Source organism: Botryllus schlosseri, chromosome 10 (assembly GCF_051294905.1).
Source record: "Botryllus schlosseri isolate E-star chromosome 10, Bs_hap1, whole genome shotgun sequence".
Classification (NCBI taxonomy): Eukaryota; Metazoa; Chordata; class Ascidiacea; order Stolidobranchia; family Styelidae; genus Botryllus; species Botryllus schlosseri.
The window spans coordinates 9,006,171-9,033,772 of NC_137245.1; the positions used below are offsets into that span (position 1 = coordinate 9,006,171).

Here is a 27,602-nt window from a genome sequence, read left to right on the forward strand (position 1 = left end):
ACTGGGCAGAATCAAGTATAAGACGCTATATTCCGAGTCGATCAGCAACGTGGGTATGACGAAACAATTGATCGATATATGGCATGCACAGAACCTAAGTGGCGAGAGTTTATTTCACTGTTCAATGCAATAGCCAGAGTCGCCGCCTCCAATAAAACCATTACCTGTAAGTCCGTTTACGTTATCTAATTCCTTTGCGAATCTGCCGTTAGAATTCGCGCAACACTCTATCCTAAAACGACTTTCTATAAGGTATATCCGTATAGTTGTTAGCTTAGTTGAGACTGAGTTCATTTCCCCGACAATCATGAAATATATATTCATTCAATTGTCCTTCATATCCGTCTGCGATGTCACAAAATACGCCATACCCCGTCTCTATACGCCTACTCTTCCAACTAGACAGTGTCTACCTGGCTTACTCAAGCAGACTTGGCGTGGACAGAAATTACTTGGTGTCATTAATTATCATGATTGTCACTCTGCCGAAGCGATTTATGTGTATTAGAGTTAGAAGCCTGTAGCGGAGCGACTCATCCGACCGGTCGTTGGACTTGTCGCACCGGTTCCTTCTGGGCTTGCGTAGACTGTGGTCACAGATAAAGGTATAGAATGTACGTATTGATTTGCGCGATTCCTAAGAATTCGAATATCATTTCAGAGTGATAGTCATTGGAATGAAGTGCCCCCAAACTATCTTTGATCGGCGTGAATCGCTCTAGTTTTCCACCACAAAATACGAGACCAGCCTTCAGGCTATTCGCTGCGCAATTGAGCATTGTGCGATATGTTCGAAATCGTGCAATGTTGCATCTGTAATGGATAACCCGATTTACGTGGTAATGGTACAATAACCACGTTCGAACCGCGAACAAAGGCCTCCACACCACCCGTCCGTGTTGGGATGACTCGATTGATGACTTGACATGTTCGTATGACTTGACTTTACTCGAGTCACTTTGGAAAAATGACTTAACTTGACTTGACATTCAAAAATGCGGATTGACTCGTGACTCGGAGCAAAACTTACGAGTCACTTTCAAGTCATCAAGTAAACAGTGTCGATTAAATCACCGTGTCTTATGTATGTTTGTATTGTTCACGATAATACGCCGGTGTCTCTTGTGAGAGAAACCAGTCGTTCACTGATTGTATGTGTCACTATTCCTCCATTGTTATCCTGCATCGCAAGTTATTTGACCGCAAACGAAATAATCGCAGCTTACGTTGCTGTAGTAGTAGTAGTAGATCAATCTAATAGCAACGTATCTACGTTTCTTAGACGGCTCGGTGCTTACATTGCGCAGTGCTCCCCTTTACCAACTCTTTTGTATAATTTAAATCGAATGAATAGGTTATAGTTTATGTGGTTGTATTGTCATTGATGTGTAGATGGGTAGTGTATTGTACCATATCGATTAATTTCAGAGTCTCGAGGCTTCGTATTCGATCCTCTATTTTGGATGATAATAATAGACTGGTAGCATGTAGCTATCAAGGTCAATATTGGGGCTGCCCCCATACTTTACTGTAGCTCTGGGGTTCTCAAAGGGTGGGCCACAGGAGTCATTTGAGGTGGGTCACAGAGCTATTTGAAAATTGTAGAATTAATAGTGAAAGTTTAGATATATTTTTTATGCTCATATATTCGAAAATATATTCGTATTATCGAATTATACGTAGGCTATACATAAAGCTTTTCCTTATACTCTGATGAGATGTAGTGGCACGCATGCAGTCACAAGTCGAAAATGCGAGGCGAAACGGCGGCTTTTGCCCCCGGCAATGGCAACCTACGGCCAACAGCAACGAAAATAATTCCGATTATATAATAACTGGAAGTTAATGCAGAAGTAACCAGGTATTCCAGCAGTGTTATACACGTCGTATAGTATATATAGTAGGGATGGTGTGAACCTCTGAAAGGTTCAGGTTCGTGTGAACGCGAACCTTTTTAACAGGTTCTGTGTGAACGCGAACGTGAACCTCATGACGTCACGTGACGTCATGTTGCTAATTCTAACCCTGCATTTCAGTGAAGTGATAGCCTATGTGTACACGATACCTAGCGACGACTCGGGCCACATATAATGCCACAATGCTGAAGTACATATTGACGTCTTTAAATGTCGACAAATGTATCAACTGAGGCAATCAAATGACATAATAATCCCATAAAATCAATATCTTTCGTCGCTTTGCCTACAGTTTCAACGAGGACTTGCAAGGGAATATAAGCTTACTTCTTAACGGTCTATGGGCCAGACCGAACAATGTATTCGGCGCGTGAGTATTGCCACGTTCATATTGAGCAGAGTGTAAAACGGGTTTCTGTACTTGCTACCGATATTACCCCATGTTATACAGCAGTAGCCAACCGCCCAATCGCACAGATTTCGTTTTTTCCATACAAGAAACATATGAAGTCAAGCTTGACCCCGTACGCCTGCTACAATTTTTTTTACATCGGACAACGATATCAATTTCATTGATTGGTTGAATAAGCATCATTCGCTGACTACCTACATGTAGCGTTTTTCGCTATTGCTGTTATGTGATTGCGCGTCACGCTCACAGCAGAGAGTCACTACATATTCACCTTGGGAAGTTGGATATTTCGAGCGAATTTTTGTAACGAAGCACGTAAAATTTTTGTGATTGTCAAGGTGCATGCTCGTTCAATGTTGATTTTATTATGCTGCCAGCGCCATGCATAGAGTGCCCCGCAGTTGAAATACAATAAATTGCAATGAACGATGTAATAATGACGTGGAAATTGTAATATATGAAAAAGGTTCACAGTGCAGAACCTACCAAGGTTCTTTTGTGAACGTGAACCTCTAAATTTTTGAGGTTCACACACTGAACGCGAACGTGAACCCCACGTTCACACCATCCCTAATATATAGTAAGCCTGCGGGGATGTTCTGCTTCTACAATTAGAAACTTTTATGCGCAAGGTATATCTCAAGAAATAGATGATGGCATAGAACACCACAGGGGATCTCCGGGGTGCGAAGTTTCCTGTAGCTCATTTCACATGAATAATTGTGGTCCATGGGCGATGACGACTCTATGCTGGAATGTCGTATGCTATATACGCAATTGAAATGCGGCTTCCTACGGAATCGGTGTAGCATTGTGTCACGGGTGTACGAGTTTTGAGTAAACGTTAAAAGGAAGTACCACGACAAAAAAAGGTTGAAGAGCACTCTCATAGAGTCATAATATAGTCGCAACTGGTGTGCTACGCGTCACTAATTTGTTCGGAGAAAAAATTGCAATAAGTTATAACTAGTTCTTGGTCACAAGCCGAGTGCTCTCGGATTGCCCGCTTTCTCCTTGATCGCTTCGTCTCTTTGCCCACTTCTCCACATCCACTGGACCAAACAACATAAAACAGACAGCAGACACTGCGTATAACACCGATCCAGTTAAAAAGAGGACATCCCAACCCATCACCTGGTCTTTGATCTGTGAATTAAATAGCATACGAAGTAGAACAGAGAAGTATTTTGTCAGTTCGTGTGCATTTAGTCTCATAAGTGAAGGCTGTCAGAGTAGAGCACTACAGAAGTAATGTCGTCTATCACATCACAGGTCAACAACCGAAGAAAAAAAACTTAGTCGGTACATCTGAGAGTGCCTTCTACAGTTTTTAAGGTTGCTGATTTCGACGATGAAATTAGTTTTACCAGGTCGGATCTAGTTTAGAATATACTTAAATTCCCAAGTATAAGTCCAAATGACTATATTCACCCCATAAATATTTAACCTAATAAGAAGTAAATCGTAATTTTTTTTCATTTATACTGCGCATAAATAAATATTACATAATCGACTATGTGAAAAACCCTCCCGTGGTCCTCAGTTATTGTCAGTCAATCTTAGCTTGACCTGGTGCGAGGTCTTCGTTTGTCAAAAGAGGAGTTTGTCAAGCCTACAGAATGTATTTTCGCACAAAGAAATATATTGTCTCCTGTGTCAATAGGTATTTCTACCACAATGAAAGAGGAATATGGAGCAATATATATATGTGTTTTTGGAAGGCTTAACCACACTCAAATGCGGCTCATCTCTGCTGACTTTTAAATGTTCAATTTTCTGCTGGGCCGACAATGTGGGTGTACAAAGTATCCCTGTTTTATAGGTTTGTGGGACAGCATGGCAAGAATCCGGCACTCACGCAGGAAACACTGGCCAGAATGAACCCGTCTTCAAGTTGAAAAAGCTGTGTGATCATTGAAGATTTGGTACCCAGGGATGGTACTGTCTTTACTCCTCGATACATAAAAGTAGGGTTAATGAAGCAGTTCGCCAAAGTACTAAACGTGGACGGGAGTCGCTTCAAGTAGGCTTACATCTACAGAAAATCTCTTTGATGGACCTCATATCCGAATGCGTGTGAATGTATTGTAATTTCATATGAACAGAAATAAGCTCACAGCATGGAAATCCTCCAATTATTCAATAATTCTTTTGGGGGAAATTACTCAACTAAAAACAGCTGTTACACAATTGTTATCTGCACATGGAAACCTGGAGAAACATGTGGGGCATTGAAGTTCACTTTATGTTCAGTCATTTGAACATATTTCTTGCTCATGTTAGTGATTGGAGTAAGCAGCAAGAAAAAGGGCCCACCAAGACCATCAGGGCAGATCAGATGAACATCTATTAGCAGAGTATTGCTGGAACTTTTCGAGAAACTGCCCTGTAAGTGCAAATCGTATAAGAAACATTTTTATTTTAATATGAAATAATATTATTGTATTCCAGGTGATTATTTTGAATATACAATAGTAGTGTCATGTGACATATCGCTGTTTGAAGTAATACAACTATACTCGAGCGTCTGATCGGGATGTAAAAGACATCTGTGAAATTCTTCAGCGAGGATAACTTTAAATCCCCTAAAATTTATTGATGTTGATGTATTATGATTTTCAACAGTCTTCGGTGCGCAAAATTACCAATTAGATTGAATTTGTGAACTTTATGTTACGGCTGAACTTTTTTTTTATTCAGCTCATACTGCGAGAATGTGAACCTTTATTCAAAATAGCCTCATGGGTCATATCCAAAACCAGAGCCAATTTGAAAATAACTTAAGACATATTCGAAATCACTGCCATTTAGAACCCCAAACCACTCTTACTGTCTGCCTGAAAATATGCTGTGACAAGTGTAATAAAGTCGAAGTTGTTGTTATAGCGTCAAGCGCATAAAACTAGTGATGGAGTAGAAATTGAAGAGTCAGTCCGAAAATAACTCGTGTAGGTATACTGAACAAGTCGATCGTCGACTTTTTCTAGTCCATTTTCGTTGATAGCTTTATTATTACAAATTCTCTAAAATCCCCGGTTTCACTACAGTTTCTGTCATAAGAATGGCACATATCCATCCAGAAATTATTTTCCACTTCAAAAATGTAAAAGGTAAAAGAGAAGAAGACTCGTTTCAGAAACTGTTACAGCGATGTGAAATTATTTGTTCAAAACACATCCACCGTAGTATGTAGCGTATACATAAGTAAAATCTACTTGATTAATCTAATGCAAGAAGTAGTCTTACGTGTATTTCTTATACTTCGCAATAATACGAACAGTAAATCTTACCGAGAATCACGGTATTTCAATAGGAGTTGACTAAGTTAGACTCACATTTGCTACTCTTAAAATTCCTGCATATTGCGGAGTTATAAATCCCATAAGTGACCCGGCGGTGTTGGAGACGGCAAATACAACTCCGGAAAAACCCGGTGCCATGTCGATAACAGAAGCCTTGAATCCCGCTGCAGTCACCGCCGAAGTAGATGCTATATATAGATTATATTAGATCACAACCATCATTTTGTACATTAAATTTTAAGTGGTATTTATGGGAACGCCAATGGAAATCTTGGTGGTTTGATAATATTGCAATTAAATTATGTCACATTATCGATAATAGCATAATACCAACTACAATCGAAATTAATGCTGATTATTTCCAGTTTGGCGTTTCCAGGATTTGTTTGTTTGACTTGGGATATTCATGGTCTTTGTCGACTACTATGGTCATTTACACCAGGCCGATATTCTTCTTATTTTTCCGTAACTGCCGACTTATAGCACGGCCCACCTTAAGGCTTTTGTAAGACACCGCTGACGGAATTCGGAAGTCGACCTCGGTCGGACTCGAACCCGCACCCATTGGTGTTGCAGCCGCGGATTATACCACTGCGCTATCTCGCCACTGGACGGCGTTTCCAGGTATTATGGTACTAAGCTGGAACGTACGTATACTAGGTCAATTTCCACACTATTATGCTTTAACGTTATCTCATCGTTGTAAAATCATATTGCACTTCGTCGTCTCGCATTATTATAGTTTAGAAGGTGTCACACTAGGTCGCATCTAGGGTCCACGCAAACACAAAACGCTAACGTTAAAGCTAAAAACAACTATCTATATCATTCGGACTAACACGGAGATATTCACTGAATATGTTACATATCTGTATCTTATAGCTTACACATGGCGTTTGTGACTGAATCATGCTTGAGCCCCAGATTGAATAAACCGTCTACACTCCGCAGTGATTCCTACAAATGTAAATTCACGGATCTATAAGCCTATTATATCGTACCTTGGAAACTATAGCACGATATTGTCGCGACCACGCTTCCAGTAGCTTGCGTGAGTGAAATGAGAGCAATCGCAGCCAGAATATTTCCTGAGTACATAAAATTAGCCCATTACCCATCAGCTCTTATGTACGGGTTCATGTATATTCGAATTCATCTAACTATTTGCGAAAATATATCTCTTTACTGAAATGATGACGTTGTAACACACATTCAAGAAAAAGTATCTTCTGTTGACGTTTTGAGCTATGCCGGATGTTATATCGACAAAGTATTAGTCCCAATTACAACCGAGATATGTCACGTTTAGATTGTCACTAAGGATTAGTCACCACAATAAAACGCTATCCATTGAAAAGTGAAATTAGAAGTAATGATTGAATTTACTGAGATCATTGACGTAGACTAAACGGGAATTATAGAGAAAAATCACATGAAATATTTTTTGTCATTGATTTTTAAAAATATCTGAGAACTAGCTACTTCTGCGACAAACACAACATTTATAATGCTTACCTGTGAAGTAAACGCCTTTTCGAACCTTGCTTGTTCGGTAACCCTTGGAAATTATCCAGTCAACCAGCCACCCAAGGGTGAAGTCTGCCAATGCCCTAGCAATCAGGGGTATGCAACTCAAGAAGCTGCTCTGAAAAGGGCAATCTAATTTACTCAATGAATACTCTACAGAAGGGGTGGGCAAACTTTTGAGCTCGCGAGCCGCATTCAACATCTGAATCCATTAGCGGGCCGCACTTTATAAATTGGGATTATAAACCAAAACGCAATATTGGCATTTGATTATATAGTGAGATAGATAGATAATAGCCTATATATACTTATTTAAAACAAAAAAAAAACATTGCTTTGATGATATCGTACACGCGTCAGAAACAGTGGCGAGATTTCATAGGCTGGTCGACCTCAATAACCAATTTGTCAAAACTATAGAAATGAAAGTCGGTTGTCCCGATTCTTAAAACAGGATTAAATTTGAATCTGTGAGCAGCGATCTGTTTATTGATTTACTAATTCCACTTTTGATTCAGTTCCAGGACACACAATGTTGACGGTAGCATAACCATGTTAGCTTCAAACGAGTGCGGAGCGGATCGACAAATTCTCTGGTCCGGCTCCGATCCGGCTCTGGCCTTATCAGGAAAAAGTACTGATCCGGCTCCCGGCCAAAAATCAAAAAGTTCGGCCGGAAATCCGGCCCAACACGGTCACTCAACACCCAAACTCAATATTCGCGGTCACGGTCACTCAACACTCAACACTCAAACTGTGTGGGCTTTGAGATCGAGCTGTCGCGCCAGAAATTAAACACAAAAAAATAATATAGGAAGTATTTACCTTCGAACAGTGGTTCTCAAACTTTTTAAGACACGACCCCCTTATGATGGTGGAGGATTTCGCACCTCCCCTTATCGTCATATCACAAAATTCAACCAGAGTGCTACCATACCTAACGGATAGTTTGATGGCATGGAAAGTTAGGACTGTGGATTAGAGATTTTTAAATATGAAATTCAGACCAAATACAGAGCAACAATGATGAATTGGACGTATATCGCACGCGCAGCGCGAAAAGATTTTCCAGTTGAGATCAGCTTCGCGCCCGCCTTTAGACCCTTTCACGCCCCCAAAGGAGGAGCGCCTCCCAGTTCGAGAACCACTGCCGTCGAATCCTCGTGGTGAATTATACTAAGAAAAAGTTTAATCAAATCCCTGCAATAATTGGATTTTTAGTACGCATTTTATCAATATTTTACATAAGTTTCTTTAGACTCTCGCGGGCCGCACAGAACGGTGTTGCATGCGGCCCGCGGGCCGTAGTTTGCCCACCCCTGCTCTACAGTGATAACCAGCAGGGGTGATGCGATCCCCCTGGCCCATTTGCGTCGACCAGAGCAAATAAAGTCACGTGATTGATAATGTTGAATTATCGAATTTCCGTCAAGTTATGAATTTTGTACTGTAGGCCTACATAGGGTTGCATTTAAAACAAACGGTGTTTCAGAACACTTTGTTTAAAACATATTTCAAACAGTTTTTTTACCAAAGGCATTTTAAAATATCGTGATTTAAAATCATGCCATAAAGCATGTTGTATGATCCTACGGACAGTTACCAGTCGGTTCGACAGCAAAAGTACAGATATTTCGTAAAAGGAGCTATATTTACCATATAGACCTACTTTCAATAGTCAATGTCAATTCACCATGACGTCACAATTGAATATTCCTGACGTCATGGCTTTAAAAACAATCAAACAAAAAATAGTAAAAAGCATATTTTGAACAAGGGCCTTGTCTTAAACATGTTTGTTTTAAATTGTTTTTTGTTTTAAATCCAACCCCAACCGTGCACGTAGGTTACACTATATACTTAGGAACAAATTAGAAATTGACATGGACCGTTTAACATGGGTATTTGCGTCCATTCAGTTCATTACGATATCGGAAGAGAACATTGACAGTTTTACGTGGGTATTTTGCGTCCAGTTAGTTCATCACGACTATGCTCCGGAACGCGGCTGCAGGCTACATAAGTAACCGAAATGTGGCCGTGAATAGTAAAAAAGGTAGGTCACCCCCGGTCTATACCGAGGATTATTAATCGATGTTAACGAAAACTGAAGACATGTCTGTAATCGGTGCGGTGCGCCAAAATTTTCATAAACCAAAAACAAATATAAAGTCAAACAAAAATTTCGTCATTTTTTATGCAGTGTAATTAGACATTGGGTACCTCTTCCGTGCCTTGAGTGTGCACTAATCCTAACCCTAACCCCAACCCTAACCCATAGCGTTGGTACCGGGTGTCGTCAGAGAAACAAATACTGTCTAGCCTACTCTCCAGACATCGTCGCATCGCGATACCGTCCAGGAAGTGAAATGGCCGTGTTCGCTTCTTTACGCATACTGACCTCTTTGACACCCAATTCAAAGGTACTCTGCACATACGTTGGTAGTAGTATGATAATGTACGTTGGCATATGTTCCAGAAATGAAACGATAATGACGCACCATACGCGCGTAGATTTGAAGATATCCATCCATTTCACCTTACGTTCCCTGTTAGTATCTATCTATATATGGTAAATTCATCACGTTAGTCATGACACGTTCGCGGCTGTTTATTGGTTTTCTTACTTCTTTACCGACGGAGGCATCGATTAATTTTATTTCATCTTCGGTAATACCTGGGTGCTCTTTCGGAGACTCGTAGATAACAAAAATCCATATTACCGACCATATGAATCCTACCGCACCTATAAAGGAATTCATATCTGTATCGTTAAACATGCCAAAATCATGACAATGTTACTATATATTATTAATATATGTATAGATATATCAGGGGTGGGCGGACCTGTTTCATGCGCGAGCCGCATATCAGAAATCTTAGCTTTAAAAGAGCCACAACACAAAACTACCAATTTATTACGTCATGAAATGTAGGCTATCGAATGAAGATTACGCCGTAAATCTGCAATCTTACTCAGTAAATCGGTCTTCGTTGGGTAGCTCGTGGCAATGTTTTGTTGTTTGGTTTCGTAATGACGTTTCAAGTTACTGTTCTATTTTATCATTCATACTTTCTTTTCTTGCAATTCTCGCTCAAATCATTTTCTTGGCCAAACTCTGCAGGTATTGCTAGCAAATGGAAGAACCATATTGACTATTGGTAGCCCGGAAATGATTGTGACCTGAGGTGGCGAGATTACTAATGATCGAGTTTGTTGTTGAACACAGTGATATATCATTGATTGATGACCAGGTCCCAATGTTGCGGATGAAACTTTATGTTAATTCTCTTCAAGAGTTCCATTGCAAAGCTCTAACTCTAGCCAGGCTGTATAGAGTCAAGTGTAGGCCTACCTGTTTGATGCGGTAGTGATCCCACTAGTTGACCTTCACGGTCGTATCGATCATTCCTATCGAATACCGAATACTGTGCATGTGCAAATGTGCAACTGTGCATGCATATTTTTGTACCACCATTTTTGCCGTCTGTTATGTATTTTGGTTGGATGAAAATAAAGACTCTCTCTCTCTCTCATAACCTTCTATGCCGTCAAACAATCTGTTGGGGTTGCTAGCATACTGGTTGGATTTTGTGATATGACAATAAAGGGGGACGACATTTTTCACTATCATAAAGGGGGGCATGTCTGAAAAAAGGTTGGGAACCACTGCCCTAAACCTTACAAGTCTCGGGTAAATAAGGAAGGAAACAACACGATAATAATACGCATATTGCTAATTCACAATAGAATGCATCAATTTGTAATCGACAATTTGTAATGCGTCAAGTTATTTTGCCCTTGCTTTCAAAAACCTGACTGTTATTCTATCAGAGATGTTGCGACCCCCTGAAAAGTTCTGGTTCGAGTAAACACAAACTTTAATGAAATGCTCGCTGGAAAAACGAGAACATGAACTGTGGGCAGGAGCGTCTGACATCACAATGCTAATCGAAAACACTGCTTTTTCGGAAAAGGTGTAGTAGTACTGTGTGTTCGTACAAACACAATAAAATACGCGACGAGTAATGTACAGTAGTTTTCCGATGTTATCAGATTGTGGTTGCGCCGTTCGAAAAATGATGTCACAATATCTTCATACAAAATTTGGATGGCCACCCTTGAGCCCGTTTAACACTCCCTCAAAACATTCATATGTGTACGAAAACACGTTTATATGACTATTTGTAATTGTGCTTACTTTGTAGCATTGATAGATTATATACATTCCTGAACCCGCTGATCTAACTTATTAGGAATTTCCACTATTTTAACTCTCTCTTTAGAACAGATTACATAGGGGTGGTGTGAACCTCTGAAAGGTTCAGATTCGTGTGAACGCGAACCTTTCTGAAATGTTCTGTGTGAACGCGAACGTGAACCTCATCACGTCACATGACGTCATATTGCTAATTCCAACCTTACAATTTCAGTGAAGCGACGACTCGGACCACATACTCCCACTATGCCGAAGTACATATTGACGTTTCAAACGTCGCCAAATGTATTAACTGGGGCAATCAAATGATATAATAGTCCCGTAAAATCATATCTTTCGTCGCTTTGCCAACAATTTCGACGACGGGCAATGTATTCGGCGTCCGAGTATCGCTACGTTGATATTGAGCAGAGTGTAAACGGCTTTCTATACTTGCTACCGATAATACCCCATTCACAAGTTATACAGCAGTAGCCAACACCCCAATCGCACGGATTTTGTTTTAACATTACAATAAACATGTGAAGTCAAAATTAGCCCCGCACACCTGCTAGAATTTTTACATCAGACAACGATATCAATTACATTGACCGGTTGAATAAGCATCACTCTCTGACTACGTGTAGTGCATTTCGCTCCTAATGTTGTGTCATTGTGGGTCAAGCTCGCAGCAGAGAGTCACTAAATATTCACAAACTGAAATCTGTATATTTCGAGCTAACTTCTGTTACAAAACAAGTAAACTTTTTGAGATTTTCAAGAAGCATGCTCGTTGTTATAATGACGTGAAAATTGTAATACATGAAAAAGGTTCACAGTGCAGAATCTACCAAGGTTCGTTTGTGAACGTGAACCGCTATAAATTTCTGAGGTTCACACACAGAATGCGAACGTGAACCTCGCGTTCACACCTTCCCTTCAGAGTAGTGTTGGAAATTGCCTCTCACCTTCTCATTGACGGCCCTGCGTCCATAATAGGATATTTTCTCACGGCAGTATATAACAAAAATGCACTGGGTACCATCATAGCGTCCCACATGGGCGTGGATACAACTGAATCACACGGATCACTGAGATTAAGCTGCGTCGTTCTCTTCACTTGACAAAATGTAATTTACGGCACTATTTGGACTAGCGTGCCGAGCGCGAATATTGATAAAATTGGTATCAATCGAAAGCTACCGCGGTACTGATTACGAAAATTTTTAATTGTCACCAAGTTTGGAATTGTGACGCAAGAATGTCGTCTGAATCAACGATGTCGCAACTCAGGAGCAAGTGAGCACCGCCGCAAACCACAAGCATTGTTGACATTAAGAATTCTCACTCTCAACCTCACTCTCTCCGCGGCGATATGCACTTACTCCTGAACTACGTTATCGTATATATCAGCGGTTCTCGAACTTTTTTAGACACGCTCGCTCCCCCCCTCCCCTTTATGATAGTGGAAAACTCCCCCCTTATCGCCCTATCACAAAATGCAACCAGAATGCTGGAAATCCGAACGGATAGTTTGATGGGATGGATGGTTAAGACCGTTGATGGGAGTATTTACAAATATGGAAATCGGACTATACACTGAGCAATAACGGTAAATTGGGGGGGTAAATCGCGCATAGCGCAAATTTATTTTCCATTTTACCACAGCTTCGTGCCCCCTTCAGATGCACTCACGCCCCCAAGGAGAGCGTGCCCCCCAGTTTAGGAGCCACTGGTTTATATTAGATAGATCCGCAGTAGAAGAATTATGTACTCCCGATGGAACCACAAATTATATTTGGATGAGCACGCTTCTGGGCCATTACGATTTCCCGAACAATTCGACAATACTGTTAGCGGATTAGATACCCTTGCGAGCTGGAACTTAGAACCTAAACTTATGCAATTAATCTATCAAGGAGTAATAAAAAAAGATCAATCAGGGCACCTCGCTCCAGTCACTTAAACGAAGCGTACGGCAATTGATGCAGGCTTACAGAGGATGGAAAAATTTAGTTGTATTGGAACTAGCATTGTCACATAATACGTTCGCACCTTCCATATTCTAGGGATTTCCAACCATAGCTCTAAAATGAAATGGTCCATCTGCACAACATGCCAGCAATAGGGGAGCTATGAATACAATCGAGTGAAGAGTAGGCTTATGTGTTCTGTATATCGATAATATATCGATAATGAGATGTTCGACCAATTATAATATCGACTGTTGTTGCGCACGCGACGCAGAGTAAAAGAAATATTTGTATGGTGATAGCCGAGCCAATAAGGCGTATATTCTGTTTGCCTTTCAATATTTTCCTACGTAGAAGAAATGGTATTGAATACCAGTAGGTAGGGTTGCATTTAAAACAAAGGCCTTTAAAAAATTGTGTTTTTTCAAGTTGTAAATGTATGCCATAATTGCGTAAATGCTTTCCAAAAAACCTGTTTTATGATTCTACGGACAATTAACTCCCGATATAGCCGGCGTATATCGATATGGGATGGTCGCAATCCTTATATTAGTCGCTTCAACAGTTATAGTACAGATATTTCGTCAAATGAGCTATATTTACCCTATATTTTCGATTGTCAATGTTAGTCCACTATGACGTTACAATTGAGTATTTATGACGTCAGGACTTAGACAAAACAGTAAAAAACATGTTTTGAACAAGGGCCTTGATTTAAACATGTTTGTTTTAAATGGATTTTTGATTTAAATGCAACCCTACCAGTAGGTATGCAGCCAAAATATTCACCTGTGCAATAAAACGGGTACTCCCAACCGTATTTCTCTGCTAAATATCCACTGACTACAAGGACGAGTGCTGCTGCAGAGTTGTAGCCTGAAATATTACACCAAGATAGTTTGGTTACGATCACGATATTTTGATAGTAGTAGTATATCGTTCGCAATTTTCGAACTTCGGTCATTAGTCCGGGGCTTCCACAGCCCCGGTATTCTACAGCCTGGGGTTATAGGGACTATCGTAAAGAGTGTGGTCTCCAGCTTTTCACGAGTATGAGTAAACTCAGTTAATTGCTTGGACCACTGCGCGTAACATCTAGGACCAAAACAGTACTTTACCACGGTCTCTGACATCTCGTGCACCCGAATTATCAGTTCATTTCTTTCAATTTTCACTTCGCATGTGTGCGTCAAAGATAACGGCTTACACCGGACTTATTCATTTATTTATTTTGACTTAGTTTGTTCTAATCGCGCGAAGCTGAAAATCTCAAGGTCAAGTCCCTGATAGAGTCAACGGATGAATTTTGCCAATAATATTGCTACTTGTACTTGACTATTCTACAATTATTGTCTAACCATCTCTTAGCCCAAGTAATTTGATTTGCCTGTAGGGCTGGTAGAGGTGATGACTTCGAAGATACTAGGGCATGTAATAGTAGGCTACTATTTTCAATTTTTATCTCTTAAGATTTCACCTATGTTCATGCCGCGGGAAGAAAACTATTCATTTTAGTTTTTGCGGGTTGGATTTTTGGGGTCTTTTGGTATTTATATCTTTATTATACCATGTTATTATTCCGCAACCTACATGAAATATTTCGCTAGTCGAATAATATTGGGAGTTGGGAGCAACGAGGCGAGACCAAACTAAATGAATAACTACTTTTGCGAGAATCACGCGAAATCACGTCAAATTTACATTTATTCGCGAGGTTCAGTTTTTAGCTTTACGGGCCGCAAATGTACCGCGGCCTAGGACTGCTGATAAAACATTACTCAGAGCCAATTTTGAGCCTTCATATATCAATATCCAAGGAGGTTTCGGACAACATGCGGTGGTCAAGATATAATTGCCGACAATCCTTTGGACAGCCCACTTCGCAGAGTCGCATGTTGGCCGAAGTCCTCGATGGGTGTCAATGGACAGCACGGCAATAATGGTGCCGATAATAGTAATAGTGCCGTTTATTATCAAAAAATCTATAGTGTCACTAAATTGCGCTGATCGCAAAGAAAAAATTGAATTAATCTCAGCCACATAACATACGTTGTATTGATTTACAAATTTTTTTAAACCTTCTCCTATAGCTTGTCTCGGCCTTAGCTGATTTATTCAACTGAAATATGTTTTTCGCGCTTCGCTCGATTTCATATCAATGGGTTTTGGATTTTGAAATGTATTCCACCCCTCAGACCATGCTAATGATAACAAGACTGAACATAGGCATAGCTTACAGAAATGAGTCAAATCGTCTTTGTAATAATGACGGAACGGTCCATAGATTATTATTATCTGACCGATTTTTTATCGGATCTGCAGCGTATCCAGATTCACACTTTTGCTGCGAAGGCCGGACTCGGATCGGAGCCGGATTAGCACTGTTTTCATACGACAACAGTCGTATTAGACCGGCTAGTGGCTCTATTGATGAGCGGGACTGTTGGAACCAATAAGTAGCTAGTATCCCGTAACCCCCAACCCCCAAGAAAGTGAGAATAACTCGAATACTCGCATACTCTAGTACTGACTTGCCTCGAGTCATCGCGAGTCAACTATTTGAGATGTTTGATGATCTTGACTCAAGTCACTTTGAAAAATGACTTGACTCGGCGAATCAAAATTATAGATTGACTCATGAAACGAGGCATAGTCTTCGAGTCATTTCAAGTCATGAAGAAATCAGTGTCGACTAAGTCGCTGAACCTTTGTTTAAATATTTTCGACACGCTGATTCAACAGGCGTGAGCAGCCAGACATTCAATGATTGCGCACCCTTATTGCATACGAACGATACATATTACACATTGATCAGTGATAAAACCGTATACTCACCCATTGACATAAGAGATACATGCTTTCCTCGTTCTTCCACTGGTGACCAGACACCCCACATCCCATGCATTAGCGGGGAATATGAACCCTGCAGAAGGAGATGCATGTGTAACGTAGCCTATATGCGCTATCTGGTTCATGGGTAAACACAAAGGTAAATGATAGAGGACAGTGGTTCTCAGTCGGGAGTCCGCGGACCTCTGGGGGTCCGCGAAGCATGTTCAGGGGGTCCGCGAAACCTCCAAATTTGGAATATGGTTGATGAGCTAATTTTTATTTTTATTCAATAAATAAGAGAAATTGCGAAGCCGTGTCAGTTCATAACTAATAAACCTTTAGGACTCACTAAAACAGAATGACAGTCTTAGATGAAATATTGTACTTTGCAAACTCATTTTAATCTTCAAGTAGCCAATAGCCTACTGATACGAACATATTGCTGTATAGAAAAGTTTTGTTGGGGTTTTGGAAATCATTTGTTTGCAAAAAAATTGATTTTTTCCTGTTATATACATACCAGCTATTCCAGAATAACTTCAAAATGAGCTGCCATATAGAAATGACTATAGGCTGGACGTTATATTGGTGCCGTATATGTTACGAGTTACATGTTATTATTACATTCGCCACCGCCTCTCTTTGTGGAAATGGATTTTCGGCGCTCGTTCATATCAAATAATAGAGGCTCAGTAAAACGACCGATCATTGGATGATTGATCGCTCTCACGGGTTACACCAGCGTTCCGTGAACAATCCGAACATATGCACGATACAGTGATTTTCATCGACACCGATTACTTGATGACTTGAAATTGACTCGTAATCCACATTTCTGTTACGCCGAGTCAAGTCATGTCCAGTCATTTTTGCAAAGTGACTCGAGCCAGGTCAAGTCATACGAAAATGGTGACTGGAGTCAAGTCATAACTTTTATTTTTACATGGGGTGACAAGATGAAAAAAGGGAGGGGTTTGAAATCGTTTCAAATTTACCAAGTTAGCATTAATTTGTTACGGTCAAGTACATGTGTAAATGCACATTGCCCATAATACATGGATAGGACAAGTTTCGTCGTGTTTGACGAATTTACGCGTATAAGTGCGCGTAAGCTTGCCAGCGGGACCAGTGAACTATTTCACAAATTAATACGATTGATGTCGCATCTTTTGATACTCGGCCTTAAAACACATCTTCTGATGTTTTAGTATTAGCGCTAATCAATTACGTCCGTTCGAGTCTGTTCGTGGCCAATTGCGCAGATTCAAAGTTATTCAATTTCACGACGTCAGTCTTAAGTCAGTATGACATAACAATCACACAAATCATGCAAGGCCTGTAGCAGACGCTATAGTTTGGGCCAGCGAAGTTATCACATGCGCCTGCGCCTGTCCTGCTGTAGACTCGATAATTCAGGCTGGTAACGATATCAGGCCTAACCTAGTGCACATGATACTTCATGCCAGCGCTTATAGCGCGCAGGCCTGTATGCGGGCGCGCTAAATCAAACCAGCGACGATAGCGCACATCAGATCTCAATGACCCATTTCGCATACAAATGAATGTCGCTAATTTGCAGTACGCAGCATCTATAGTACGAATTTGTGAATTGGCATTTCAAAAGGACTGGATTTCTAGTTTTAAATGAGAAACTCCCTGGCTACGCACATAGGGTTTTAATACCGACAACGCGCTGGTTAATGTCACCCTGGGGCCTACGTAGGTCCCGATCAGCCATTCGAATTCGATTGTGAAATGGTACGATTTTAATTATTCAGGTGTTATTGTAGCAAGAGCAATAAGGGCGCATGCCGCGACCTTATCATTAGAAATACAAATCCTGGTTGTTTGAAATTCAATCCGCGATATGGTAGCGGCCGCTAGAGTCAGTCCAGCAATGACGTTATTGGAACACAAAAGGTTCCCACTCAAACTGATCGAATATATTCTGAATTTGCTATGCCGAGAATATCGTGTTGCATCAATATTTGACAACGTAATTCAACGACGTGCAATGCACAATGTGCAGTAATAATGACGTGTCAAACACAAGTGAAATCGTGGGAATACGAGTGTATAAAGAATACATGAATTAGTAGCCTGCAGATGACAACAAACGAGAAAGCGCGCATCTCATCAGCAATTCCTCAACTTGCGTTCAGCACAATTGGGTTCAGAGTCTAACATCGAGACAATTCTTTGCTCATTTTAATGACGTTTGAGCTGCATTGCTGCATTTCCCGATAATATTTGACAAAACCTTGTTAGAGTAATGAATATGCGCACTTTGCGCATGAATGACTTTCAATTCGCAGTCATACAGAAACACACTGTCCTAGCTCGCGCTCTAATTGAAGAGGCTATCACGAAACTAACTCAAGAATTATTCCGCAAACGAATATGAGCGCAAATACAATTTAATAAGTAGAACGTGAATTCGCTCGTCTGGTCGATAGAGGAGATGGTGTTTCTCGGCGCACGCATGTCGAAATCAGACTTGTACAAACTAAACATTTAGTTAGTTGACGGTCAACTAACTAACAGTTTTTTGAGTATTTCTAGTTCTAGTTGTAGTTGCGGATTTTGAAAATTGCGTAGTTCTAGTTCTAGTTGTAGTTGCAGATTTTGAAAATTCAGTAGTTCTAGTTCCAGTTTTAGTTGCGCATTTCAAAAAAATATTAGTTGCAGATCAACTAGAAAACACTCGTGGGTCCTGCGTGATGAGAACTCTCCTCGCGTGACAAGTGAGGCTACTGCGGGTTACTGATGTGATCATGACAAAGGATCAATGCTCATCGTTGGATCATAGTTAATACATTGAGTTTGCCGAGTTTACTGATAACTCGGCAAATTTACAACAATCGACAGTCCGCAGCGACACACGATCTCCCGCTGAGGTTGTTTACTAATTGGAATGTGAACTAGTGATCTACTGCTGTGCGCTGGCGAGTATTATCTCGGAACTAAGCTGTCGCATCTGTTAAACTTAAGAGATTTGATTCGTGATGATGATGCCGACCATGCCTGCCCAGGCACAAAGAGAAGACGATCTGGATTCGCCCAAGGTATCTTTACAAAGGAAATTGCATAAATTGCCTGGGTCGTCTCCTACTGGCTCTCCAACGCAAAAGAAACCGAGACTCTCACTCTTCAACTTTCTACCTCAAAGTCAGTGTCGTCCTCTTGAAGTTAAATCTGGCCCGTCTGAGGTGAAAAAGTATGCCAGGGAACAGCGACTACCCCTGGGTCAGAATGTGCTAAACTGTTGGCGGAATATGCCTTGCCAGAATTACGAAACTTGGCGAAATTTTCTTGGGATGACTGCGACATCTGCGCCCAGTGAAAGGGGCTTTCTCGCATGCTGGGATTTTGTATTCCCCAAAGAGGGCAAAACTCAACGAAAAAACATTTTCGCGACTCATGTTGATTCGCTGCAATCAGCAACAGCTGCAGAAAATGGTTTAGTTTATCCCAGTGTTGGGATCAAGTCACTAACTTCGAGTCCCGAGTCATTTCGAGTCATTGCACATTTTGACTCGAGTCAAGTCAAGTCAATCGATTTTCGAAGGTGACTCGAGTCAAGTCAAGTCACTCGATTTTTGGAGGTGACTCGAGTCAAGTCGAGTCAAGTCAAGTCAAGTCACGAGTCAAGTCACAATTCAAGTCAAACTGCCTTTTCGAAGTATGAGGTATGATTACGTCATTGCATTTTTCTAGCTGTCTGAAATACCGATTGCGTCGTCATCGATTTCGAACAGATGAACGAATATAGGGTTGAATATACACGCAAGAAGGCATTGTATCGCTCACATATACGTAAATCTGCTAATTGCATAGCCTCAGTTTATAGTTACCAGCCGAAATAGAGAATATATAGAAACGAATTGATAAGATGCAATACAATACCCATTTACAAATTGATATGATACAATTCAAGCCTGCTCCAATGACTGAGGACTATATAACCTATATTCGAATTCAATTAATAAAACAAGACGCTTGATTAAGGTAAGAACAGAGAACAAAAATAGACATTTTGCTATTAAATTACTTTACTATACTAGTTTACGACAACGTAAGCTGAAAGCTTCGATAACTTCGTTCTTGGTCAATTTATTTGTGAGATAACAATGGAGGCTCAGTAAAACGCACGATCATTGAATGATTGGTCGCTCTCACGGGTTACACCAGCGTGTGGCGAACAATCCGAAGATATGCAAGATACAGTGATTTTTATCAACACCGATTACTTGATGACTTGAAATTGACTTGTGAATTTTGCTCCGAGTCACGAGTCAATCCACATTTCTGAATCGACGAGTCAAGTCATTTTAGCAAAGTGACTCGAGTCAAGTCAAGTCATACGAAAAAAATGACTCGAGTCTGACTCGAGTCAAGTCATGACTCGAGTCACCCCAACACTGGTTTATCCTGTACTGATTACAGAATAGTTCTGTCTGTCTGATTTTTCAGTAATTTCGCTTTACCGACGCTCATGTGGAAAGCTGGAACGCCGAATTCGAATAAAATAAAAATGAATGAGTTGATTGAGAATTAAATTTAGTTAGTTGTGTTTTAGTTAGTTAGTTGCCGATATTTAAATATCGTTAGTTCTAGTTATAGTTCTAGTTGCGAGTTTTGAAAATTGAGTAGTTCCAGTTCTAGTTCTATTTGCAGGATTTGAAAATTGGGTAGTTCTAGTTCTAGTTGTAGTTACGAGTCTTAAAAATTGAGTAGTTTTAGTTCTAGTTCTAGTTGCGCTTTTTGAAAATTCAGTAGTTTGTACAAGTCTGGTCGAAATCGATGTCATCGATGTGGCTTCGATTGCATGATTACTACTCACGGATTACAATTTATTGAAGCGTTTTAAGCACTAGTTCGTCGTCGCCGACGAAGCTGCTTATTCAATTATTCCCGCGCGTATCAGTAGTAGCTGCGCCACCCCGCCACCCCGCCACCCCCTAACTCGGCGCCTATGATCCCAACACTGGGTCGGTGACGCTTCAAAGGGGATCCACGAAGACAAATAGGCTGAGAACCATATAGGAATTATACGTATTTATGATATAGAACAGTGATTCCTATTCGTACTAGAATTTCATTTGTCATCATGACCTTACAAAATCGAGTTGCCATTATTGTTCATATGGCTACGAATTTCAGAGGCGGCAGAATAAGATTAGGAACTGATATAAATAACCGAGAATTATCAGTTCCATAATCATTATAATTTCACCCGTATAAAAATGATTTATTTAATCATAACGTTCTACCTGGAAAAATCTGAACTGCAACAATTACATAGACTATCTTCAAAAACTCGTCAAGCAGAACTGGAAGTAGTCTTAAAGAATGATAACTAGAGTTAGCAGGTGAAAACCTACTTGAGTACTCCTAAAAATAAAATCATCCGTTACTGATCAACTCTCTCGACAGAGTAGCTTTTAGCTTAATGGTTAAAGCAAGGAGTGGGGAATGATACTATATGGGGATGACTGGATTGGAGTGAGGTTCAGCTGTTGTCATTCTGAATTGAACCTACTTTTATCATTGCGTTCCAATAGCTGCAAAATTTTCAGCTCTATTCTTTTGTTGAATAAACCTGTTCACCATCGTGACTTTTCTAGGCTAATATATAAAACTTGCTGTTTCTGCATTGCAATAAGTAAGAAGTAAAGTAATACCCACAGACAAAGCTCCGATGAGAAGTCTTGCTGCAATAAATATACCGAAGTGTTCTCTTAGTAGAACAGGAATTAACATTGTCAGGATCGATGCTGTCAAGCTGTATATTCCAATAACGCGCGCTCGACCGCATTTTCTCCCGGACCATGCTGCAAACACCTGAAATATTACTCATGAGATTGAAATTCATTTAGAACTGTGTCGTGCTCGGAGCTTGAATCAACTCAGTGTTTTATCACATGATGAGCTGAGGGCCACGTGTATCCACAATTGATGGGGGTAATATGCTCGCAATAAGTAATTCATCAACATCCGTAGAAAACTACCTTTGAGCATTGATGGTTTTTACAATATTCTTTTACTTGTACTGACAACAAAATATAGGCACTTGCTTACTTGCCTTGCCTGACTGCACGTCCCTGCTAGAGTGCTGGTATGCCTACTGTACATAATATTTCCGGTAGTAGTTGTCGCTGATCGCAAACTTGACTTGCAGCTAGCTGGCGCAGTATTACCGTTTCATGTGTAAATCTAATCGACTGCGAAGATGATGAAGGTTGTTGGCAACTTTCCTTGGTTAGTCGCGCTACTGAATGCCACAAGTCAAAGTCGTTGATCATATGATGATATGGAACTAATGGTAGTTGCATAATCGAACATTCAACCGCGAATTTCGAAGTTATTTCTCACGCTACCAGTCAGCCATTAGAATTGATTCAGTATGTATTATGTTTGTCCATGCTAAAAAAGTAAAAATCTTAGTTATACCACGATAACTTCGAGGGCGTGTTACTGAAACAACTTTAAATCTATATTATATTGTAATTTCATGTCTAATCAACCAAAAATATATATTTGGTCTCCTTCAAGTTTCAGATTTGGTTGAAAATTGTCTCAAAACACTATGAAGGCAATATCATTTATTTCAAATCTATTACAAAAGTATATCTCGACTTATCGCAAGATAAAAAGAAGGTTTGTCTGCTCACTCAGCCGTGAAATTAAAGGGCACGTAGGGCATGTAAAGCAGATTTGAAATGGTGTTTAAATAGCAATTTTAACGGTGAAAAGTGTTTCCTTTTGTTTTGTTGTATAACTTTGTTTGTCTCATCATCCAGGTGAAAATTATAGATTTTTGATGTACGGTTCCAGTACGTAGAGATCAAGTTACACGTCATTACCTTTCAGTTCAATCATTCAAGCATAACAATACTTAATGGTCTCCTTCTCTTTTCTTTCTGCTTCCATATTTTTGTGGAAGGTATTATATGAAAGCTGTTGTAACATATAATGCTAAGGAAATGAGATATATGTAATATTCACTTCTATAATAGTAAAAATAGTTCATATTTCATGAAATAAAATTTTTCAAAAATGATGTCTAAGAGTATAGTTTCCGAGTACCGTAAAGCAAATTCCAGAGCTCAATTTGTAGATTGAACCTTTCGCTTTGCTCTGCAGCTTCATTAGAAGTAGTGTGCAGAACCGCAGTATTGGATGTTCTGCTATTGATTATCATATACCCAATTTTATCACGAAAAGGTACTGATTCCATTTAAAGATATTACTGGTATTACAATTGTAGTTTATCATAGTAGTTCGACATTCGACCACGTATATATACAATTGTATAGTATAGGACCACCCTATATCTCCCTATGTAGCAGTTTAACGCATGAATTTGACATATGGTCGTGCAAATACCCTTTAGAAAAACGTTGGAACTAAATTGAAAGGTTACCTAAATAAAGGCTGCACACTAAATTTGGCTCAATACCAACCAGCCGAAGCCGCGGTGGCAGAGCCAATTGGAATTTTTAAATTTATTGTAATTTTTTTTTTTAATTTTTTTGTCAACCCCACGAAATTGGTAAGGTGACGATGACCTCTAATCACGTGCACAGATTGACTTGATATACCAATTAGGGATATGGAAATTATTGAACAATCAAAATACATACCGTGTAATTTCTAATGTAACGATGGCAACAAACAAGGTCTGAATTATACTGTATGGACCTAGACAACGTACAATAAATATGACTTTCATAGATCGTTACGTACTGCAATGAGTTACACATCGCGTTCACCCTACGCAGCCTGCTTTCGTTATCCCGATTGTCGACAGCCTTTGCTGAGTTTGTAATAAGTTCATTTAGTTACCGTTGGATTTTAATTACCTCACCACGGTGCCGTAAAAGGCCATAATTGGCGATAAGCGCCACTCAAATTTCCAATATTAATAATATTAAAAATCACAGCATAATTTCTTTACCTCTGCAACCCTTGCCAATTCTTCATATACCGTAGTTCAGAATTCTGAATTCTTTATGTATTGCATAGGAATAACAATTTGACTTGATTATTGAAATTTTTAAAGTTTACTTCAACCCGACATTTTCCTTAGGGGGCGGGTTGCTCCCCGAATTATGTGTGTATTTGCCAGTTTTACTGTGAATAAAGAATATAATAATAGTAGTATACTATGTATGAACTATTTGTTACCACATATACATAACTATGATTTACATTATCGTGAATATATAATAAGCATATGACGTATGTAATGTAGGCTCTTCACAGGCATAACAGTATTCAAAGTAAACTCATTTCGAGTTCAGTTTATGGTTTTCGTCCATGCATTCAGAATGAGGTTTCATGTTCAACATTCCAAACACCTTTTCACGAGCCGCTCAGAATCACGTCGCGGGCCGCAGTTTGCCGATGTTTGGCATATTTCGTTATAACCAAACAATAAAAATTGCGAGACTGTGTCCGAATTAAGCGGAGAATTACCCGAATTATTAGGAGTTTTTTATGTGCAATTTCAACTCTTATTTCGTTCCCGAACATTTTGACCTACTAAAACGGTAGGCCGGGTTATCCGATGTCTGGATTAAGCGTATAGTTGAATGTATTTATATCAGAGAAGATATGAGTGTTCCGTTTTTGTTCATGCTCAATATGTGGCAGTGTTTTGATTCATTTGATGTCTATTAGGGACGGTGTGAACCTCTAGAAGGTTCAGGTTGGTATGAACGCGAACATTTTTGAAAGGTTCTGTGTGAACACGAACGTGAACCTCATGACGTAACGTGACGTCATATTGTCAATTCCATCCCTATACATTTCAGTGAAGGGATATATATTAATGCACGCCATACCTATAGCGACGACTCGGGCCGCATAATGCCACAATGCTGAAGTACATACTGACTTTTTAAACGTCGCCTAATGTATCAACTGGACTACTGGAGCAATCAAATGATATAATAATCCCATAAAATCAATAACTTCCGTCGCTTTGCTAACAATTTCGACAAGGACTTGCAAGGGAATATAAGCTTACGCCTTAATGGTCTAGACCAGACCTGGCAATGTATTCGGCGTCTGGGTGTTGCTATACGGTGATGTTGAGCAGAGTGTAAAACAGGTTTTACCCCATTAACAAGTTATACAGCAGTAGCCAACTCCCCAATCGCACAGATTTGGTTTAAATGATACAATAAACATATGAAACCGAGATGGGCCCGAGATGTTGTGTGATTGCGGGTCAAGTTCACAGCAGATCGTCACGAAATATTCACAAACAGAAAGCTGGATATTTCGAGCAAACTTTTCTAACAAAGCAGGCAAAAGTATAGAGATTGTCAAGGTGCATGCTCGTTTAGTGTTGATTTTTATGCTGTCGGCGCCATGCGTGGAGTGGCCCGCAGTTCAAATGCAATAAATTTAAAGAAAGCTGTTATAATGACGTGAAAACTGTAATATATGAAAAAGGTTCACAGTGCAGAACCTACCAAGGTTCGTTTGTGAACGTGAACCTCTAAATTTCCGAGGTTCACACACAGAACGCGAACGTGAACCTCACGTTCACACCATCCCTAATGTCTATGTCTTGACGGGAGTCACATTTCCTGAAATACTTGACTTGTATGCGGTACCTGAGAAACCGCGTACCCGTAGAAATAGCTGCCCAAGGCCAGACCCTGTTGGTTTGCATTCCAGGAAAATTCAGGGTGATATTCAGAGGCATTCTGATGAACTGAAAAGCAACAATATACATTGCTAGCGATCAGTAAGCTACATACGTTTCGCACAGCGTTATAATACATTGGAAATCAATTCCAGAAATAGTACATTGGCACATACAGCTGTCAAAGCAGTCAAAGCTCGTATCCGTGAAATCGTCGAGAGAAAGGAGTACATAGGCTCCATGAGTCAATTGAAATTAACATTTCGGCATTAGCATCACCTTTCTCAACAAGTCCTCGCGGAGATGCAGTAACCATTTCGACAATGGCGGAGCTCAGATTCAGTCGCAGCGAAGCCAAATTCATGCCACCAAAAAGTCCCATGATTGAAAGTACCCATCTTTTAGGTATCATACGACGCATCTATATAAAATTAATCCATTCAAGACAAATGTGCAGGTATGTTATATAGATTACAACGATGATAATATTATTGCAGCACTATCAACTCTGTTGCATGCGATGCTCAATAATAATTCAATTAATTGGTCGTGGTCTTTCTGCAACGATAAGCCAATTCGGAGAACAATTTGCAATGTCAACAACTTATTATATATTGCATTTAACACCACGCGAAGATCAGTAAATGAGAAAACTGTGACTAGTGACGCTTTAAACGTCCCACCTGTATTGATCAGTCCGAGCTTAACTCCTGAATGCAAAATATCGACCTACTTATCTCGATTCCAATATAGTACTTTGCAATAAACAGATTCAGTTTGACGATAATGCCAACCACTGCGAAGCTCGGCGGTAATTGTGTCTCCATCGCGTTCTCCTCTGTGTATATGATTTTGATATTTGCGACGTGATCAGGAAGTGGAAACGGATCGGAAGCAACGAAAATCAGAACAAAATAAAATCAGACAGATCGTGATTCTAATTTAACTACCAAGAAAACGATCCGGATGTTTACTGCAATTATACCCGTTTAATTGTATAGTAGTACGCGACATTTCTCAGCACATCTGTCGAACATACGGTCCGTTGAACGATTTCGCCCGACAATGCCGAGTAAATGAAAAAATTCGCTAGCATCAATATAATCAATAATCGTCGAGTTATATTTTCATCTCAACAAGACACACACACTGTACAATGCGATAAGACACAATGCGATGTCACGAACAGATAGGAGGATGTCGAACGACGCGCAGTTGCGGTCTTTTCAGACTTACATCCAACCTTGGCCTAGAGTGCCCGACGTCACAGTTCTTTTTCGTTGTTGATCTGTTGAAGGCGCGGCCCTTTCTAGTTCTTTCCATTCCTTGTGAGTGCTTTCTTTCGTCGGGTCTTTTTCTGGGCTTTTTGTCGCCGTAAGAACATAGAACGTAAGAACGGCGACGGCGCAGGAAGAGGAGCCCAGATAAATGTCCGACGGGAATCGAATCGGTACCGCCAGATCAGTGAGCACTTATCGTCACCATTACGCTCTCTTCCCGAGACTCCTAAATCCAGAGGTAAAACGTGAAATAATGAATACTTCCACCTAAATATATTTATTTATTATATATTATTATCCTTCAAGCAAACGTAACACATGAAGACACGAGAAAGACAAAAACCGTACACGATGTGCAGAGATTTCAATGAAACGTCGAACGAAAGTTATAGTAGCTGACAAAGGCGATAAGGTCATCTCTGAACAGCTGTATGCACGTTACAGAGCACAAACTGTTGAAGCACTATAATGTAGATATTCGCGGTCACATACCGTCAGCA

The 27,602-nt window shown here is 40.1% G+C and overlaps 1 protein-coding gene across 1 annotated transcript; it reads right to left on the reverse strand.

Moving 5' to 3' along the window:
* Positions 1-1,628: 1,628 nt before the first annotated feature.
* LOC145448930 (sialin-like) lies at positions 1,629-27,187 on the reverse strand. The gene is made up of 11 exons (XM_080327386.1): positions 26,102-27,187; positions 25,791-25,891; positions 21,850-22,005; positions 16,165-16,252; positions 14,119-14,205; positions 9,785-9,903; positions 9,559-9,720; positions 7,146-7,275; positions 6,632-6,718; positions 5,664-5,818; positions 1,629-3,474 (listed from the first exon to the last, which is right to left on the reverse strand). Exons 1-11 carry the CDS (start codon positions 26,241-26,243, stop codon positions 3,295-3,297), a joined length of 1,407 nt encoding a protein of 468 aa, XP_080183512.1. The 5' UTR covers positions 26,244-27,187; the 3' UTR covers positions 1,629-3,294.
* Between the last annotated feature and the right edge of the window lie 415 nt (positions 27,188-27,602).

Bases quoted from the DNA above. Each gene is read 5' to 3' on its own strand.
- LOC145448930 (XM_080327386.1), bottom strand. From the start codon at position 26,243: ATGCGTCGTATGATACCTAAAAGATGGGTACTTTCAATCATGGGACTT. The intron at 5,819-6,631 runs GTACGATATAAT...ATCTATATATAG, and splicing joins ATCGTGCTATAGTTTCCAAG to CATCTACTTCGGCGGTGACT. The intron at 3,475-5,663 runs GTGAGTCTAACT...TTTAATTCACAG, and splicing joins GAATTTTAAGAGTAGCAAAT to ATCAAAGACCAGGTGATGGG.